General features: G+C 40.2%; 1 protein-coding gene across 4 annotated transcripts in view; it reads right to left on the reverse strand.

Annotated features, from left to right (window-relative positions):
* Positions 1-20,899, reverse strand: part of Brd7 (bromodomain containing 7) — a 30,109-nt gene that overhangs the window by 7,631 nt on the left and 1,579 nt on the right. For all 4 annotated transcript variants that reach the window (XM_034522706.2, XM_034522705.2, XM_034522703.2 and 1 more), the window contains exons 3-11: positions 17,971-18,100; positions 17,606-17,663; positions 14,740-14,884; positions 11,913-12,023; positions 6,940-7,124; positions 5,904-6,027; positions 5,141-5,216; positions 3,184-3,291; positions 2,558-2,693 (exon numbers count right to left, since the gene is read on the reverse strand). In XM_034522706.2, coding sequence (XP_034378597.1) covers positions 2,558-2,693; positions 3,184-3,291; positions 5,141-5,216; positions 5,904-6,027; positions 6,940-7,124; positions 11,913-12,023; positions 14,740-14,884; positions 17,606-17,663; positions 17,971-18,100 — 1,073 coding nt within the window. The remainder of the gene's footprint in view (positions 1-2,557; positions 2,694-3,183; positions 3,292-5,140; positions 5,217-5,903; positions 6,028-6,939; positions 7,125-11,912; positions 12,024-14,739; positions 14,885-17,605; positions 17,664-17,970; positions 18,101-20,899) is intronic.

A 20,899-nucleotide genomic window follows, 5' to 3' on the forward strand; every position in this document is an offset into this window, starting at 1 on the left:
TGACCTGGTTTCTGCACTAGTAGCTCCAGCTTTGTATAACTGCCAGAGTGGTCACTTCAGAATCCCAAGCCAGACTGGGTCACTACTCTGTGTGACATCAACCAGCTCCTGATCCACTGCTTTCCCTCCAACCTGTTCTGTTCCTTACAGCTCTTCCTGATGCTCTTGGCTGAGTCAGGCCAGCTCTCAGTTCAGGTCCCTACTTCAAAGCCAGGATGCCCTTTCAAAGAGAGCACTCTGCTGGTTCCCTCTCCTGTCACTTTCCTGACCCCAGCATTACCTCTCCCTGGCCCTCTCTGTCTTGCTCCAAAGCTCTGTCACTATCTGACAGGAGGGTATGGTTCTGTTATGGAATTCTTAGTGTCTGGAACAATGTCTGGCACATAGAGGCATACACTGATGATTTGTGGACTGCCTCAATGAGTAATCTAGAAGGAACGTGCCCCATTTTATACATCTAAGGATAAGAATTCCTCACTCTGAAACCACAGCCAGTCTCTAACTTAGGGAACCCCATCTGGAAACAACACAATATATTAACATGTGAGAGATCAGAGTTAAATGCGCCCCCTCCCAATATAAATAAACAAAACCCCCAAACCAGGGGACAGTTCATCTACTGGATAAAATTCTTGAGCACAGTAATAGTTAAGAAGGTACCAGTGCCGAGGAGAGAAATTTCAGGCTCAATGTCCCATCCTAGGCCACAGTCCTGGTAAAGTGAGACAGTATCTCATCAAATTGAGCAGATACCCAGTATCTGAAGAAGAATACAGACCCTCTGAGACAAGTAAAAAGAATGGCTGGAAATAACTACTATGGTTTGGTTGGTACATTATAGTCAAACGGTCCTGTATGTGGGATGCTTTTAGAAACTAAGCCATCGGGTTCTACATTTCATGACTTGGGGAAAACGCTTTGTGGCGTCTTAACTGAATCAAGACTGAAACATAACTGACACGCAGTGTCTTATAGCAGAACAGGCTCTGATAGAAGAAGCTCCCGAACTTGAGCATCAGGAACACCTTGAAAAAGTAGTTTCTGTAGCTAGGCATGGTAGTGCATGCTTTTAATCCTAACACTCTGGAGGCAGAGGAGACCAGATCTCTGGGTTTTAGGCCAACTTGGTCTACAGAGTGTGTAGCCAAGGCTATAGTTAAACTGTTTAAAAAAAAAACAACAACAAAAATCCCCCAAACACCACCCATACCCCCTACCCACCCTTTTTTTTTTTTTTTTTTTTTTTTTGGTTTTTTTTCTGAGACAGGGTTTCTCTATGTAGTCCTGGCTGTCCTGGAACTCACTTTGTAGACCAGACCAGGCTGGCCTCGAACTCAGAAATCCACCTGCCTCTGCCTCCCAAGTGCTGGGATTAAAGGCGTGTGCCACCACCGCCCAGCTCTACCCACCCTTTTTTTAAGAAAGAAAGAAAGAAAGAAAGAAAGAGAGAGAGAGAGAGAGAGAGAGAGAGAGAGAGAGAGAGAGAAAGGTATTTCTGAGATTGGAGAATTGGCTCAGTAGTTAAGAACACTTGAGAACCTAGATTTGACATTTCAGAGGCTTACTGCCCCTTATCTGCTAACCTAGGCCTAGTCCTCGAAACTTCTAGCCTCTATACAATCAAATCAGGCCTAGAATGTTTTCAGCCTTTGAGACTCACTGCTGAATAAGCTCATCCTTTCTTGTTCTTTCTGAGCTCTGCTGGCTGTTTCAGCTCAACTGCTCTACACACTATCTGATTCGATCTGGCGCCTCTCTGCCTCTCTCTCTCTCTCTCTCTCTCTCTCTCTCTCTCTCTCTCTCTCTCTCTCTCTTTCTCTCTCTCGGCTTCTGAATTGTTCTTTGGCCTCATAACTAACTAACTTTGGTGATCTAGTCTAATCTTCTGACTCATTGTCATTCTCTGGTTCACTCTGTCTTCACCTGTGTCTGGCTTGTCCTCTCTTCAACCTGTCTCTGTAAAACTCTCCTGGGAAGACTGCCTCTTCCTACTTTTTTCTTCTTCTCAGCCTGCACTGCTCTCTTAAGTAGCTTCCCTTTCTCCTCTTTGCTGGGAGTATTCTATTTTGTCAAATCTTTGGCTGCTTCCTTCTACCAACTAACTTTACCTTCACTGTTTGGGATTAAAGGTCTGTATTAAGGGCTTGTTGGTATTCCAGGCAGAGGGATTAAAGGTGTATGCTAAGAGCTGAGCCAAACCATAACTAGAAACAGCTTTTTTTTTTTTTTTTTTCCCAGTAAATAACACAATCTTGGGGTTCACAGTGTGATCATATATCCTGCAACACAACTCTAGCAACAGGCTGGTACGTATGTGGTGCACATACATACATGCTGGCAAAACACTCATACACATAATAAAATAAATAAATCTACAAAGAAAAGGTATTCTGTTAGAAAATACTATGGAGGCCAATTTCAAGAAGATATGTTCTCTCTAAAATACTACTGAATAAATTTTCTATCATTTAGATAACTATAAGTTTATCTACAAACCATACATTATACATTAATATTTCAGAAAAAAGTATGTTCAGGGTATTAACTGGGGGCTTACCTGAAATTGTTTGGAAGGTCAGAGTCTTCCCCATATGTTGAGTAGATTAAATCAGAATCATCTTTGCTGATATTGGCAAATGTAGAGTCATAATGTGGGGCATAAGAACTGTAGGGTCCATAATTCAAGTATAATACTGTCAAAAAATTAAATACTATAGTATCATTTAAAATCATCAATGTACATTTTGGTTTTTATTAAAAGACAATGCCTTCTAACTTCACTGACTAAGAACACTCCCAAAAGCCATCCCTCAATATACTCGGGGACTGAGTGTTACCTCTACCCCACGGATGTCCTTCATTACACACCAATCATATTTAGGCAATTTGTGGAATCCAGTGTGATATAAATAACTGTTATACTGAAGAAAGTCTGTCTTTCTGTCCTTCCCTGATCTGTTTGGATGAATATGTTGAGGTTGGATACAGAGGGACACCTGCTCAGAAGAGCACTGACAGAGGAAGAAACTCTGCATACTAACAGGTAGTTTTCCAGTTTCTTTTGAAGCTGGTGATGAATTTCTAATGCAAAAAAAAAAAAAAAAATCACGAAAACCAGTGACTGAAGCAATGACTAACAATCACTGTTTATCTTCCCAACTCCCAGGAGCAGGGGGGCCTCACCTGGGGTCACTCTGTTCCTTTTATCCTCTTTGAACCCCTGCAGGGTGTTCACTCCAGACTGCAGCCTTCCAGTGGTCATCCCCAGTCTTACAGGACAGTAGCCTGGCTCTAAGACAGAAAGAAAACCCTGAGCACAATGACAGAAGCACTTTCATATGGATCTCTGGCTGTCCTGGAACTCTCAGAGATCGGTCTGCCTCTGCCTCCCAAGTGCTGGGATTAAAGGACAGTGCCACTACTACATGGCGCTTTATCCATTTTTAAGCTAAGATCTAAACTCAGAATGTGGCTCTGACCATAAATCTGGTCCTCTTCATTACACTGTATTCCCTTGTGGCATTCTTTATCATCATGTTATACTTTCTTTTTTTTTTTTTTTCCTGAGACAGGGTTTCTCTGTGTAGTCCTGGCTATCCTGGAACTCACTCTGTAGACCAGGCTGGCCTCGAACTCAGAAATCCACCTGCCTCTGCCTCCCAAGTGCTAGGATTAAAGGCGTGCGCCACCACCGCCTGGCATGTTATACTTTTAAAATACAATTTTTATTAAAAATAGCCTCAACAGACTGAATGCACCTATGACCCCAACACTAAGAAAGCTGAGGCTCTTTGAGCTAGGCTCTCATGTAGCCCAGGTTAGCTTTGAAATTACTATATAGCCAGGGATGACCTTAAACTCTTCATTTCCTACATTTATTTATTTATTATTTATTTAAATATGAGTACATTATTGCTGTCTTCAGACACACCAGAAGAGGGCATCGGATCCCATTACAGATGGTTGTGAGCCTCTATGCGGCTGCTGGGAATTGAACTCAGGACCTTTGGAATAGCAGTCGGTGCTCTTAACTACTGAGCCCTCTCTCTAGCCCTTCTACTTCTATATTCTACATGCTGTGATTAGAGACATCTGCCTGCACACCTAGTTTGTATGGTACTGGGCATGGCAAACCAGTAAGCATTCTATGAACTGAGGTAGTCCTAGTCACTGAATGTAGGCTTACCCTTCTGTTTCCAAACAGATCAAGCTCTTTCTTTGCTTTAAGGTTTCTTACCAGGGATACCAGTGCTGTTCCTCCAATCCATTAGCTGCTCCCTAAAACATCATCTTAGACATCTCAAGGAAGGCCTCCCTTCCTATCCAATAGGCAGCCACCCCCTCCCTTAGACACATTATGGCTGAGCTAGTCCTCTGATTGCAGACAGACATTGTAGGAGTACATCTCTTTCTGTGGTGTTTCCGGTGTCCTCACTCCCTCACTACACAGAGTATTAGGGAAGGGACTGGTCTCATCTGCTTCCTTTCATACATCTTGCTTAACTTATATTGTGCTCCAAAGACAGTGACTTTTCCTTAGCAAACAGTGACTACTGGCCATTACTTCCTAAATGTAGGAATTCTGTTATTATCCATTTCTATTTTCCTACTATTCTTCTCATGACAGTATGAAAATGCATTATTAAACAAATTAACCTATGTAGAAGCGAAGCTAGCTGCTACCATAAAACACACAGCACCCAGACATGTTCTTAGTAGTTAATACTTTGATTTATTAGTATTCTGGCTGCTTTAAAAAGTGAACCTTGTGTTAATGGTTTGAACATAGGTGCTGCTCAGAAAAGGTGTACTGAAAAGCTGCACACATCTCCTCCGGGAAGTTCTAGAGACTGGAGGAAGTAGGTCACGTCCTTGGGAGGAACTTGTCCTTGCCCTCCTGTTCCCCATTAGGGAGCAGTTGCTATTGCAAGCTCCAACCACCTATTCTACCTCAGTAGAAGCTCACAATCAATGGAGCCAAGAATCCTCTTAAATTGTGTAGCCAAGTAATAAGAAGTCCTTTTTTCTGTGAGCTGTTTGGCAGGTATTCTGTCAAAAGCAAAGTCTGACTAACATGGCAGTTTTCCTGTCCTTTGCAAACAGTACCAGGTTCACACAGAGTCTTAAACTGTGGACCTACCTCCCACAATGGGGTCCACAGGATGGAGAAGCCCCAGTGTTGTTGTCCCATCTGGTTTTCTTCTTTCAAATTCACACTGAAATGACAGAAGTCTCAGGTAGACTAAAGTTTAACCCATATGTACAGAACAGTAGCCATCAAATGAATGCCACAGGCCAGCATCACTAATTCAGACCACTGATTTTCACAGCTATGTCTACAAGATGCTGACAGGCTACAGAAATGGAAGATGAGGAAATCTAATTTTGAAAATCCGTGTGGTCCATCAGTTCTTCTAAGTCATAAAACAAAAACCCTAAAAACTTATCAAAACTACAACAAACTCACAAACTGCTGGAGGTTGGAGTGGGTACCCATGTATGAATCTATTTGGTTATAAAATCAATGTTATCAATATAACTTAAGTTCCAAAGACCGGACTGTAAGTTGTTTAAAGTCTGCTGCCAGGGATGGTAGTGCACCCTTGCAATTCCAGCTTTATAAGTGGCCGAGACAATTAGATAATGACTTCAAGGTTAGTCTGGTCTTAAGATAAGTGATTCTTTATCTTAAAGAAAAAAAAAGTTGTTATTCTCTCTCTCCTGGAAGAAAAGCGCCCAGTATTAGAGAAGAGGACGGTCACACTTTACTCACTCCTCTATGAGTACTGTAGTGACCGAAAGCTACAGTCACTACAAGGGCAGATACAGTTAGTACTCAAGAAATCAAAAGGCTACTGCTTTGAGAGACACAGCTAGTGGGTGGCAGGAAGGAAGTCCCTCACCTGACTGTTGGCCAGCCGCCGCGTTAGCTTGCCTCCCGACTCCTGGACAACGCGTTCAATCTGCTCATGCTCCCTTTCGGAGTTACTGCTTCTCCACTTGTCTTCAAGCACGTCTTTGTCCTTCCTGACACACGTTAGTACAAAGTTAAAAAAAAATAGCTAAATAGGATGAAAAGTATTAAAAGGCATCCCAAAGATGGTACAGTTCAATGGAGACACTTGCCCTACAGTCACCGATTAAAGTATCACTCCCCAGTGGCCTCACAAAGGGCTCTAGTGTTACCCGTCTTACATTTTTTTCTGGGTACAATCATGAAAATAAATATTAGCTGGGCAGTGGTGGCGCACGCCTTTAATCCCAGCACTTGGGAGGCAGAGGCAGGCAGATTTCTGAGTTCAAGGCCAGCCTGGTCTACAGATTGAGTTCCAGGACAGCCAGGGCTATACAGAGAAACCCTGTTTCAACCCCATGGCCTCCCAAAAAAGAAAATAAATTTTAATTCAAATACTATTTTGATGTTAAGCTTTCTTTGCACTATGAAAGTAGAAACCCAAACTGTTAATTCTAACTCTCCAGTATGGGGGGCAGTGAGGTGCCAGGTAACAGTGGTGTGAGTGGGTAGCACAGGCCAGTGTACTGGTGTCCAGCCATACCAGAGGTCTGTCCAGACACCAGGACCAGCAGCTCTTCAGTGGAAAATGTTATGTACACCTCACTGTCAGCCCATCTACTTACAAACTTGAGTCTTTATGGAATGAAGTTATAGAAAACACTGTTTATATTATAGCTATACAATAGTTCTATTCAAACAACCTCCCTGACACTCTAACTCCTTAATCTGCTGTCTTGATCTATGAGGTGTTTGGTCAATTCTACATAGTACTCTGTAAAACAAGAGGGTGTCACAGTATTCAAATGCACTTTGACGTCAAGAAAGGCAGCACTGACTCAAGGGGACTAGGCATCCCAAGTCAAACTTGAACCAATATTCCTGTTTTGCTTAAAATAAAGTAACTCATATCCCAAGCACATTACTTTTTATTGTCCTTAGTGGGGCTTTTGAAGGCTTGTGTCTCAGCATCTCCAGAGTCTTCCCTGTCTCGCTGCCAGCAGCCACTGTCCTCCCCACTTTGACAGGCGTCTGTTCTGTCTTTCTGCTTCCGAGTTTTCTGCAAGTCTGACATGAAGTCTATACTCTGCTTCAGGCTCTGAATTCTCTCCTAAAAATATTTTTAAAAATATCTATTATATGACTGTCACTGAGCAATGCACCTCTGCCATGAGAGTCTGCAGGGAAGAAAAAAAAATGTGAGGAACCAGGATGATAAAGTCCATTTAGTTCAGACGAACCTGATCTCCAATCTAAGAGGAAACTTTACAATTATACTATAGCATGAAAAAGTTAACAGGGGACAAAGTATGATTTGGACTAAGAAATCAGGCTTATCTTTTGAAGGCTAAGAGTGGCTGAGGACTTAAAGTCTGGAACACGTAAAGGACCTTTATGTTCTGAAGTCCTATGGGGAAACAGCAATGATTAGCATTTTGCTGTGTGGAAACGACATGCGTTGGGGGAAAAGCTGCTAGCATACTTTCTTTTTCATAGTGCATATTGTTCTTGCTAACCAGGAAAAAAAAAAAAAACAAACAACTTGACTCCTGTTCTGTAAAGCATATGCTTAATTTTCCACTGTAATAATGTGCTACGACAATCTCATTTGTTAAGGGTTTGAGGTGTCTGGGCATATTTTAAAAAGGACAAATCTGTTCCTATAGACTGCTCTGCCTTTTAACTCTACGGAGTTCCCACAAGCTAAACCAGAAGTACAATATTCCAAGTTTTGCACTATAGCATCATGGAAAGCTTTGGTAGACTAACAGAGACTGGAAAGGAATAGGAATCTAATTACAACATAGTCCAGAAATGAGGGACTCCCTAAGGCCAGAGAAATAATGCCTAACCCCCAGGTCTTCTCACTGTATGAGTGGTATAGCCCATGAGAGATTCCCTAGAGCACGGCACCTGCTGTTCTTACTGGGTTAATACTGGGTCTCATATAGTTCAGGGTGGCCTCAAACTCATCATGTAGCTGAAGATGATCTTGATCCTCCTGCCTCTCCTGCCCTCCTGTTTTATGCAGTACTGGGGATTGAACCTAGGGCTCAGTGCATGCTTTGTAAAGTACTAAGCCAATTGAGCTGTCTCTAGCCCCTCTATTTGGCTTTTAAAGTAACTGTAAAACTATAGTGTGACGTATCAGACTATAAATCAATGACAGCGTGAGAGAGGCCAACCTGCTCTATATCTTCCAAGGAGCAGCAGTGCTTGCAGTTAGCACTGCAACTCTTTCTCTGAACACGGTATATTTTTAGCAAACCGAGTGCATACTTAATATTTGGTAAATAAATTTTAATAAATTATTAGTAAGATACACATATACACATAGTACATATATATATACATATATGCCCTACGTGTCCTTATATAGTCTTTAGGATGCTTTCTAATAATCACAATATGTAATAGTCAGCCAAAAACATGACTAGATATTTAGACTCTCAGATTCCCAATAAACATTGTCAATAAACCTCTCTCCCAGCCTATTATTTATTACTTCAGGGCATATTCCTATAATGGAGGGTGAAGAGATACATACTGCCATGCTGTCTTCCAGGAAGACTTTATCAGTTTGTACTAGTATTTGACAGTCTTTCTGAATCAGTGCCAAACTGAACAGTATCATCAAAACAGAAAAACCCCACTCAATATGCTTTTAAAAACTGCTGCTTTATTCCATACTTCTAAACAGTGAGTTTGGCTATTCACTGTATACATCACTGAGGTCATATCTACTTATCTGAGCATCCTTAGTGCTTGATAAACAGCTAACATTGGCTTACATCACAATATGCTCATAGTTAAGTTTTAAATTTCCATTCCACAATTTTGTAAAGCACCACATATAATGAAAACATTTGGAGATATTGGTAAATGTAGTGTGCTTAATACTAAAGTATAAACAAAAAAACTTCTAAATTTAGAATTGTCACAGAAAAAAACTGAATTTTACTTTGAAAGCAATGCATTTTCTTTCTTTCTGTATTGGAATCTATGTCTCCACATAAACATGCTGTTTAATATAACCTTTCCAGGATAGTCTCACTAAATCCTGGCCTCAAGTCATCTTCTGTCTTAAGAGTCCTAACACTTGATAGTACTGTTCTCTGTACCAGACAACTTTGAGTTCAGCACCAACTCTATCTACAGGAGAAGAGCCGAGAAAGGCCACCCAGCTTCTAAACAGCAGGAGCAGACACTTCACTAATCTGATTCCAAGGCCACCATACTACAAATACTGCTATGAGTGCCAGAATATAGCACTCTAGTCAAGTATTTACAGTGATCTTTCCTTTGCTTTCCGTTGCTGTTTTAAGAGACAAGTACCTCACTAGCCTCAAACTCCCGATTCTCCTTCCATCTCTCAAGTGTTGAGATTATATTTCCATGCCTGGCTATCAATTCTTTCCTTATAAAAATAGCACATGTATTAAATACTAATATTTGGGTGTAATGGAAAAAGTGACGACTGTTACCATTTTTTCAATGAGTACTCACAAGATCTAGCTCTGAAAAGATACCATTCATGGAAAGGAGTATGGACTCTAGACTTTTGGTAGTCTACACTGCTAGACTAAGTAGTATTAACTCACAAAGTCTAAATTTAAAGATTTATAAATCACTGTTATAGGATGGATCCCTTCCATTTAGAGTGAAAGGCAAAAGGGGGCTGGAACATAGAAGGGCTGCACCTTTCAGACATTTTTAAAAAAAAAAGATTGATTGATTGATTGATTGATTGATTGGAATACACTGTTACTCTCTTCAGACACACCAGAAGAGGGCATTGGATCCCATTACAGATGTTTGTGAGCCACCAGGTGGTTGTTTGGAATTGAACTTAGGACCTCTAGAAGAACAGTCAGTGTTCTTGACCACTGAGCCATCTATCCAGCCCCCAAGCTCCAAGACGTCTTAAAAAACCAAGACAAGGAGAGAAGAGAAAGGGGACAGGAAAATCGCTGCTCCCAATAAACTTTATAAGATACTGAAGTATTTTACTCATTATACTGACTATAGAATTTAGAGAAAATATTTAGTGGCAAATCAGAACTGATTAAAAGAAAAGGAAAAACTAACAAACAGCACTGGACTTTTCCTTGAAAATTCATTACTCACTGGGTGTGGTGGCACTCACCTTTAATCCTCGAACTCAAGAGGCAGAGGCAGGCAGATCTCTGTAAGTTCAAAGCTATCCTAGTTTACACTGCAAGTTCCAGGACAGCCACACAGAGAGACTTGTCACTAAACAAAAACCAACGAAACACATACTCTCTCCACTCTCCATTTTACCCCTCCCTATCTCGTATTTATTATGCAGTGAATGAAGACTTTATTTGCACAATGTACTTTTACAACAACAGGTCTGTTTTATTCTAGCTTCTGGGAGTCTTTCTACAAGAAACAAAACATTTTACATTCTCCTTTACAAATTTTGCTAAACATAAGTGAGTGGAAATTGATGTTGTCTAAACATTAGGAGTGTGAAGTTAATCATCAATGCAAATAAACTTCTCAGAGCTGAGCCCACAGACACCCAGACACCCGCACACCTGTGCTACGTGTCAACTGTAGAGACTGAACACAGGTGACTCAGAAAACATCAGTGAACACATATGGTGAATGCTGCCAGTCTGTAATCGCCCGGCCTGAGCTCAAGCTTATCAATCTGATTCCTTTCTCCCGCCAGTCCGGATATCACACTCACACTCCCTTCTTCTCTGTATAATCCTCCCCATCTATCTGGCTACTCGGTCCACTCTCCTCTCTTTCCGCTCCTATCTGGGACTGGAAAGATCATGCTACAAGTCACTTTGGAGACTAAGATTAGACTCCTACGCTTTGTTGCTGCAATTCATGTGCAGCACAGTTTAAGCTCTCTCCTGCAGCAGATGATGGCTCACATAAAATGATTACCCTGTGCAGCCCCAGCTGGACCTCCCTGTGTAGCCCAGGCTAGCTCTGCCCACCTCTGCTTCTCATCCAGTGGCTCACATTCTGTATTTTGCATTAATTATCACCCTTCAAGGAAGGAACTGCTCCTGTAGAGGCACCTTTGAAAAGCTGCAAATTGTTTCTCATTTGTGTATTTTGTTTCTTACTACTCTGAGACACTAGGAAGTGCCGGGCTGATCAGAATACTAGAGTCCATCACTAAGGGAAACAGCACTTTTCTCCTAAAAGAACTCATATTTCACCCACTTTTATTCTCAAAATTAGGCTGCTATTTCTACCACAACAAAATAAATCTGTCAAGATCCTATAGGGAAATAGCTATAAGGAGAGGCTGGGGCGTAGCAGTGTGTGCCTTACACACATGAAGCATGCAGCCCTAGGTTTGAGTTCTAGCACTAAATACAACAGGGAGTGGTGGCATACGCCTAACCTCAGTCCTTAGGAGGCAAAAGCAGGAGGATCATCATCCTTGGTTAAGTGGTTTATTCAAGGTTAGCCTTGGCTACATAAAACCTTGTCTTTAAAATAAAACGGGAGGATGGTGAGATGGCTCAGCAGGTTAAGCACTTTCTACCAAGGCTGACAGTCTGAATTTACTCTTCGGCATTTACATGTCAGGAGAGAATGGACTCCCTACATTTTGTCCTCCGACTTCCACACACAGACGGCAGCAGGTGGGTGAGCAGGTGTGCATATGTGCACGCGCGCACACGCATGCATGCACGCACGCACACACACACACTAATACATACATAAATATGTATAATAATATAACTTTTGAAAAATAAATGACTATATGAACATCTTCATAGCTTTTCTTGATATAAAATTTCTCCTAATTTCTCATTACTTTAATATGATTTGCCAACGAGGAACTCGCAGCTTTAGCAAACGTAATTTGACAATACTTATTGTTTTGTGAGAGTTTCTTTACCTGACTGAGAATTTTCATCCCTGAGTGCAACAGCTTCTTTGCAGCTTTATAATAAATGGTCTCTGGCTTATTGTAAATCATTGCATTAGTACACATTAGCTTGAAGTTATCCTACAAAGGGAATAATAAGAGGAAAAAGGCATTAGAAACAAACTCTTTAGTCTTTGTCTAAAATCATATAGGCCCTGTAAAAATTTGAAAAAAAATAAACTAAAGAACAAAAGAAGACATCTTTTTCTCTTACCATTTATTAAATAACATTCAGGCAATAGTCACACATACCTTTAATACCAGAGGCAGAGGCAGGTGGATCTCTGTAAGTTCTAGGCCAGCCTGGTCTACAGAGCATGTTCCAGGACAGCCAGGGTTACACAGAGAAACTTTATCTCCAAAAAACAAACAAAAAAGCAAAAAGCAAAAACCAAAAACCAAACAAACAAAAAAAAAAAACAAACAAAAAAAAACACAAACCAACCAACCATATACACAAAAAAAAAAAAAATGAAAAAAATATTTCTCTCAAATTAAGTAATTCAAGGTGGGTAGCTCATATGATTAGAAATACTATCCCTAGTTTAGTTTTTAAGATAATTTTGTTTCTATTTATGAGTTAAACATTTTACTTCAAATTTTAATTAAAAACTGGGACCAGAGTTAAAATTATAACAAGTTTTTTCCTGCCAAACCCAAATAAACTGCTAAAAATGTTAATATTTACACTACTTTCAAGTGTTTAGACACTACCATAAATTAAACATAATTTTCAGACATTATAAAACTACATGATGTGAAATAAACTATATTCTCAAGGAGTTACAACATGCAACTGGAGTAGCCAAGTTATGAGAACTGTACTGGGGCTCACACTTCAAATATGTATACATCCTAAGCGTGAGCCTGGTATTTTTTTCCTGGTAAGACATGCTCAAATCTGTAAGCATGTGTGATCATGCCACTGCCTTACTGTTAAAATGTGAGAATAAACTAGAAAGAAATGACCCACAAACCTCCAAATCCCAAACAAAACCACTCAAATCTCACTGGTTAGTAGTGATGACAGTTTGGAACAGTTAAAACAAAATAAAAATAGATCAAGTTAAAACCAGATGGAAATATAGGTGAACACTCAGCTCTGGTCAAAAGTTTTGCTAAATTCTAGATCTCTCAGAATCCTTTGTGAGCTACAGAAGAATGTAATAATGTAAGATATTAAGACTGTTATGTACACTCAGTAAACTAACACTTGGCTATATCTGACAATAGTGAGTTTAGTGGCACTATTAGGAGGTGTGCCCTTGTTGGAGGAAGTGTGTCACTGTGGAGGCCAGCTTTGAGGACTTAAATGCTCAAGCTAGGCCTAGTGTCACAATCTCCTCCTGCTATCTGCAGATCAAGATGTACAATTCTTAGCTCCTTCTCCAGCACCATGTCTGCCTACACAGCACCCATGTCTTGTCATGATGGAAATGGACTAAACCTCTGAAACTATAAACCAGCCCCAATTAGTTTTCCTTTTTTAAAGTTGCTGTGGTCATGGTGTCTCTTCATAGCCAAGAAACCCTAACTAAGACAAATCATTAGAGAAAGATCGACAAACATACAAATAAACAAACAAACCCCTCAGACAAAATTCTTTTCTACTGAGTAATAAAGTCTGAAATAAAGTTTCAGACTAATTTTCACTAGGTGAAAATATATCAGGAAAAAAGGTCCATTATTAAATAATGGAATTCAAAGTTTTCCAAGTAAATGAATTATTACCTACAACTAAAACTGCAACTAAAGAGAATTAGATGCTAGTCTGCATAAATTTTAGCTGATTCACGTGTGTATTACATGTGTGTGTGTGTGGGGGGCAGAGGTGGATGTGAAGCAGTCTCTCACTGTACCTGGAGTGTGTGTGGGGGGGGCAGAGGTGGATGTGAAGCAGTCTCTCACTGTACCTGGAGTGTGTGTGTGGGGGGCAGAGGTGGATGTGAAACAGTCTCTCACCGTACCTGGAGCTGTATATTTCAACTAGACTAGCTGGCCAACAAGCCCTCGAGATCTGTCTGTGTCTACACAGCCCCTTCCCCAAAGCGCTGAGATTACAGATACCCACTGTCAGGCCTGGCATCCTTAACGTAGGTGTATTCAAACTCAAAAGTCCTCATGCTTGTAAAGTCCTCATGCTTGTAAAGCAAGAATTGAGGCCACTAGGCTTTTGAGGCAAGTGCCTTAGCCATCTCAGTGGCTCAGGTTTGCAGATTACTAAACAAAATTAATTAACTAATTAATTACTGAGGCAGGACACCACACAGTTCTGCCTTGAACTCACTATGTAGGCAGTCTGGCCTCAAATTGACAGAGAGCCATCTGCTTCTGCTTCCCTAGTGCCAGGATTAAGAATGTGCACCACCATGTCCCACAACTAATACATTTAAAAAAATTCACCTTATTTCTGTGTGTGTGTGTGTGTGTGTGTGTGTGTGTGTGTGCGCGCGTGCGCGCGTGTCCACTCTCCATTGTGGCACACATGGAAGTCAGGGGACAATTCTGTGGAGTTAGTTCTCTGATTCCATCATATTAATTCTGGGAATCTGATACAAACTTGCAGATATTTAACACGATTTTTTATTCTACATAGATTCTAAGAGTTTAACTCTCAGTTTAAATGCATTACACTTTAGTCTACTTCTTTAATAAAAACCTAATGAGACAGTCCTGGTGGCTCATTAATCCTAGTTCTTGTAAGTGGAGGCAGGAGAATCAGAAGTTCAAAGCCAGACTGGGCTAAACAAGATCCTATCATTTCATACAACAAAATAAACTTACTAATTACAATTACCTTTAGTTCTTCTATGGACTGGTAGTCGTTATTCTTGATCTTTTCTTTCATGGTGCTAAAATCCATTGGGTGTTTAATAATCATGGAGTAGCCAGGAGCAATAAAATCCGTCACAGGAAATGAAAAGAAAGCACTTGGGTCTTTTCTGTGCAGACATATAAAAAGTAATGTTATATTTTATTTCTACCACAGCCTACTGGTACAGAAGCAAAAGACAGACCATGTAAACTCTCATACATAAATCTGTATATGCTTTTCATTGAAAAATTATAGAAATGATTGTCAAGACCAAATAATATAATAAGGGTCAGATACCTCAAACAGCAGAACTTCTCTTAGAGGAGCAGCCTTCTGTGAGTAATCTAGACCAACTGTCTCAGCCTGGTTTATCTATGAATATATAGCCACAATCTTTCTGGTTCTATACCTAATAGGTATATATTCCTGGTCTGCAATACGTATTTTCTCAACCAATAAATAATATTTCTTTTATGTACATGTGGGGCCCACGCCCAAGACAGTTTAAAAGTTCCTACTGGATTGGGGAGGGAACTGCTGCAGGACAGGATTAGGACTGGACATGAGAACAGGAACAGGAAATGGCAGCGGGTCTGGTCCTTTTGCTCTGCTCCGTTTCCCAAGGCCCCGCCAGCCTGCTTGGGCTCACAGCAGCAGCACCTTCTGGCTGTCTATCTTTCCCTCCAGAGAGGCACCCAACTGGAGGCAGTGGCTTTGGGAAGTTAGCAGTTTGTGTAACCCTCCCTGTGCTGTTAGCCTTGTGGTGAGTCTGGAGCCTTACCCTACAGGCCCTAGCCTATCTCTTTGGTCTACGTCCCGCAAGTACTCAGGATTTGAAGTGGTCAGAGCACACATTACACAAATGTGGGAGGAAATCCTAACCTAATGAAAACGATGACTGAGATGTGTACACAGTGCCTCCAGGGGCTTTAAGTCACTTCCTCTTCCAAAGTATCTCACCACAGAGCAGCATTTATGAATATAATGGAAGAAGGGGTACTGTTTCTTTAATAGAAACTGAACATCTTCAAGAGGCAGATCTCTGAGTTCAAAGCCAGCCTGGTCTACAAAACAAGTTCCAGGACAGCTTGGGTTGTTACATAGGGAAATTCTGTCTTGAAAAACAAAACAAAAAAACCAAAAATCAAAACAACAAAATAAAACAAAACATAACACACAAGAACTAAAAAACCCAAAGATCTGAGTTTAATCCTTATCAATATAATTGAAGGAGAGAACTGACTCCTAAAGTTGTCCTCTGACATTTACACGTGCGCGTGCATGCTCATACACACACATACATTGACTCCTATGTGAGACAAAACAGTGCCTTCTATCACAGGTTCATTCCCAACTCTGGCAGTATATTAAAATAGGAGCTTTCAAAGAATTAATTAGTAGATAGGCAAGACTCACCTCAAACTCATTGTATCAAGACCCTCTTATGGAAGAAGGGCACCAGTCATTGGTTTAGCCAAGGTTCCACGTGGTGTTGGGGTTTGACTACATGGCAACGGTATTTTTAATATTGTCAGGGTCATGATCTATAGGCTAGCTTCTTAAACTATAGGGTGTGAATCAATATGGTATTATATAACCTCAAGGGGGAAGTGTCAAGAAAAATTTGGCAATAGAGAAAGATTTCTGAAAGTACAACCAAAAATTAACTCAAAATCAAACTTCTCTGAATCCCAGGTGTTTGTCAGCACTTCCTGTTGTGTGGCATGACTTCCTTGTAGTCTGGCCCTTGGACATATACGCAATCCATGCCACATGATGTCAACAAATGCCATCTAAAATACTGCTCAGATTTAGGGGTATTTTATATTACCAACTGTATCATTTTTGTTTATAATTATACAAGCAGGGTCTCTAGTTCTTACTGAAGCAGTAGTTTAGTTACAGACTCTTACAGTGTCTCACCACCAATCCTTGGCAGGGAGCTATCAGGTCAGTGGATTTTTTTTAGAATGTACTGTCTTACAATGTATGATTTTAAAAACTGCTATTTGAGTTGCTTTAAGTTCCATTAGGACTGAATTCACAATACTTCTTTTTGTGCACAGCGAAGGAGCATCCTCAGCACTGGCAATTCTACATTAAAATATGGGTCAACTCTGAAAACCACTGAAGCTGCTCTCTGTCCTACATTATCAGCTATCCTGTCATGGCACAATTCATTGGTAACAATACACACATCTGTCATTAGTATGCAAATTCACTTTCATCTTTAACAAATAGTAAAAATATACGCACACCAAAGAATGTTTTATAATAAATTTCAAGCCAGGTTTGGTGGAGCATACCTTTAATCCCAGAATTCTGAATGCAGAGGCAGAGACAGGAGGATCTGAGTTCAAGGCCAGCCTGCTTTACACAGTGAGCTTGGGCTGTATAAAGACTCTGTCTCAAAACCAAAGCATAAACAAATAAAATAAATTCCATGGTTTTTTGTTTGTATGTTTGGACTGTTTACCTATATTACATTTCATTTGAAGCTACATAAAATTTCTTGTGTGAAAAGAAATTGTAAGTGGAAAAAAGTAAGTGCAACTTTATACCTCTAGCTTCCGGTTCCAACAGGAGGAACTAACTTACAAAGGAGGAACCTGCCGTCTCACAATGCCCTTCAAGCTGCCAGGTAAAACAGGCCAAACAAGAGTATGTGTCACCCTCTTGGGACTACTTTTGTTGCCAGGCAAGGTACTCATAATTTACTTTAAGATCAAGTATGTTTGGGTTTAGACCACACAATATGACTTGAGATAACTAAAAACAGAGATGTGGTTTGGATCACCCTTTTAATTACCATCTTTTTTTAAAAAAAATAAGGCTGGAAAACATTTACCTTTGCAATTGTCTCATGAGTTGATTCAAAGCTTCTTGAAGGGGTGTCTGTTCTACTTCTAAAATAAACAGGAAGCATGTGTTAAAAAGGCATAATCTAGCACTTCAATTTTCTATTTACATAACTCATCTATGTCTTATTAAATACTTCACACAGGAATTCAATTTATCACAAAAGCATTGAAGGCTGAGAATACCAACTCAACCCCAAAGCTAACTCAGAGCTCTCATGCGGCAGCAGTAACAAGAGAACTTAGAATAAACCCATTACAAGTCTTTAAGCTGTAACCCGAGTTAATGCTCAGTCCTTTCTCTCCCTACAGCCCCACCTCCTCGCTCAGACAGACAGCTCAGAGTTATCCCAACCTTCTTGTTTGGCTAAGGAGCTTGTGAGAGGCTTCTCAGGAGGTAAGTCTAATCTTATAGGGACATGACACTGGAGATCTTTGTCTGCCTCGTTCTCCGCACGGTCTCGATCCCGCTTCTTTTTATCCTCCTAAATAGAACACAGGGAAGCAATTTAGAAATATTTCATAATCAACGTCTTTAAAAGCACATCATTTTAGTATCAAAGGAAAAAAAATTACCGAAAAGAATAAATTCTAAATAGAAAACTTTATGTATTTTGCTGCCATCTACTGGATAAAGTGAGCATGTTCATCAAGGAAAATGAGTGACATGACAGAAATAACTGACTAGAAAAATAATACTATTTACAAACACAATATTCTTCAAGCAAACCTAAAAGAGTCCCATAACCTTCTGGGGAAAATCGTAAAACATTAGTAAACCAATAAATAGCAGAAGACCTGAACAAGGAGATATACCATGAATGAATGAAGTCAGTTCACTCTAGAGCCATCAAATTCAAAGTAATGCCACTCAAAATTGTAAAGTAGTTTTCCACAAAATCTGAGAAACCAATTATATATTTTTTTTTCTTGAAGAATGACTGATTAAAGACAGAATAGTTTTGACAAAGGTCACACATAGTGAGATAATGAAGAGCGAGCCCAGGCCTGATTTCCAGTGCTACAAGCAACGAAACAAACAAGGAAGCCAACGCTATGAAAGACAGCAAACTTGAACAGCACTAAACGTCTTCATAGTGGGAGTATACGACAACGTGGACATAGGGTTAGACACGCAGAGCAGAATAGACTATAAATCCAGAAACCAACCTATACACAGAAACTCCCAACAAAGACTTAAATGTACAAAGAAAAACCTCAGACCTTCAGATAAATAATTCTGAAACCCAGGAGTACAAGAGTTTTTTCTTAAATGAAACACAGAAAGACTGATTCTTAAAAAACAAATTTGACTTTAAGATTTATTTTATGTATGTGTGTGTCTAGGTATGTGCATGTACAGTACACCACATGAATGCAATGCACATGAAGGCCAGAAGAGGGCATCAGAAACCCTGGAACTGGAGTTACAGGTGGTTGTGAGCTGCATATGAGGACTGGGAACAGAACATAGGTCCCTTAAAAGGGCAAGTGCTCTTAACAGCTGTCTCTCCAGTCTAAATCTGAAATTTAATTTATAAACTTGCATGCTTCAATAAATCCAATCAGGCAAGCTAAACTACAGACTGGGATTAAGTATGGGAAACACAAATACTCATAAAAGGGAGACCAGGAATAGATCAATGTTTACAAATCCATGTAAAGAGAACAATCAAATGACAAAGACATCACAGTAACTCACAGAAAGGAAGGGAAGACCAGCCCAAGAATTATAAACTTAAAAACTAAGACAGGGCTAGAGATACGTCAGCAGTTAAGAGGACTGGCTGCTCTCAGAGGGTTTGACTCACAGGGTGGTTCACAACTCCAGAGCCAGGGGATCCGATACCTTCTTCTGACCTCTAATGGGCACCAGGCATATCGTGGCATATGGAAATACATGAAGCAGAATACCCATACACATTAAAAGATAAAATAAAAATTTGGAAGATAAGCCTCTTTAATGGGCAAAATTTAAATGTATGAACAAGTTTTTATAAAAATGTGGAGTAATAAGACACTGATACTTTCTAGACCTGTGCTTCTCAACCTGTGACCCCTCGACACAGTTCCTCATACTGTGGTGACCCCCAATCACGGAAATTACTTTTGTTGCTACTTTGTAACTGTAACTTTGCTGTTCCTGTTAGGTGACCTCTGTGGAAGGGGTTGAGACCACAGGTTGGGAACCAGTGTTTTAGATGGTTGAGCAGGTACAATTAGGAAAACAGCTATTATTACCTTGCAAAGCTCGCCAAAGGTTTCCTCTGTTCTCAGCTAATCCTTTCTCTGTATGTAGTCTAGAGAAACATCCTAACACATACATACAGACAAACATAAAAGATAATTATTGACTTGTGGTTTGTTTTTTTTTCCTTTTTTGTTTTTGAGACAGGGTCTCTCAGTGTACTCATTCTGAAGTCCAGGCTGGCCTCATGAACTTAAGAGGTCTACTTGTTTGTCGCTCCAGTGCTGTGTGCTACCATGTGTGGCTTCCTCTATTATGGTTCTTAAGCTAACTTGTACTTAGAATCGTCTGAAGACCTTGTTACAACCCAGGTATTTGCCTAGTTAGGGTCCCCAGAGTTACTGAGGAGAGCCTGAGAACAGACTGTAAATCAGTGACCACCAAAGCAGTACCCACGTGACCTGGAAACTTTTAAGGTGCACATTCTTGGGCTCAGAAGATAAAGCTGAGTTCTTCCTTAGACAACACAAAAAAACTAAGACAAAGACTAAAAAACTTAGAAGAAAGTGATCAGAGAGGTCCTTTCACTAAACACCTGAGTTGAAAGCACAACATCCACTGAAAATGATGACAACAGAGGAGAGGCAATCCCAAAGTTCCAAGACCAGCATTTGCTGGTCACAGACTAAATCAGGACGCTGACCAGCAGCCAGAAAAGACATAAAGTCTGTTTAACTTTCAGTTTTAAAACTCTGAGAAAAGGAGTTATGGCAAGATGGCTCAACAATTATTAGCACGTGTTCATTGAGTCTGGTGCCTACATTGGGCAGCTTACAACTGCTTGTAACACCAGCTCTAAGGAATTTGACATACCCTTCTGGGCTCCACAAATACCTGCGTGCATCTTGACCCCATGCACTAAATTTAAAATTCTGACAGAAAATAATCTTTCAATTTAAATTTCTATACTGACTCAAACTCTGTATCTGTTTGAGAAAGGGCAAAGATTTTTAAGTATGTAAAGTGTACCAAAATCTACCTACACAAATTCTTTCTTAGGCTTCTAAGTCAGGAGTGCTGGCACATCTATAACTCC

This window comes from Arvicanthis niloticus, chromosome 18 (genome assembly GCF_011762505.2).
Source record: "Arvicanthis niloticus isolate mArvNil1 chromosome 18, mArvNil1.pat.X, whole genome shotgun sequence".
Lineage (NCBI taxonomy): Eukaryota > Metazoa > Chordata > Mammalia > Rodentia > Muridae > Arvicanthis > Arvicanthis niloticus.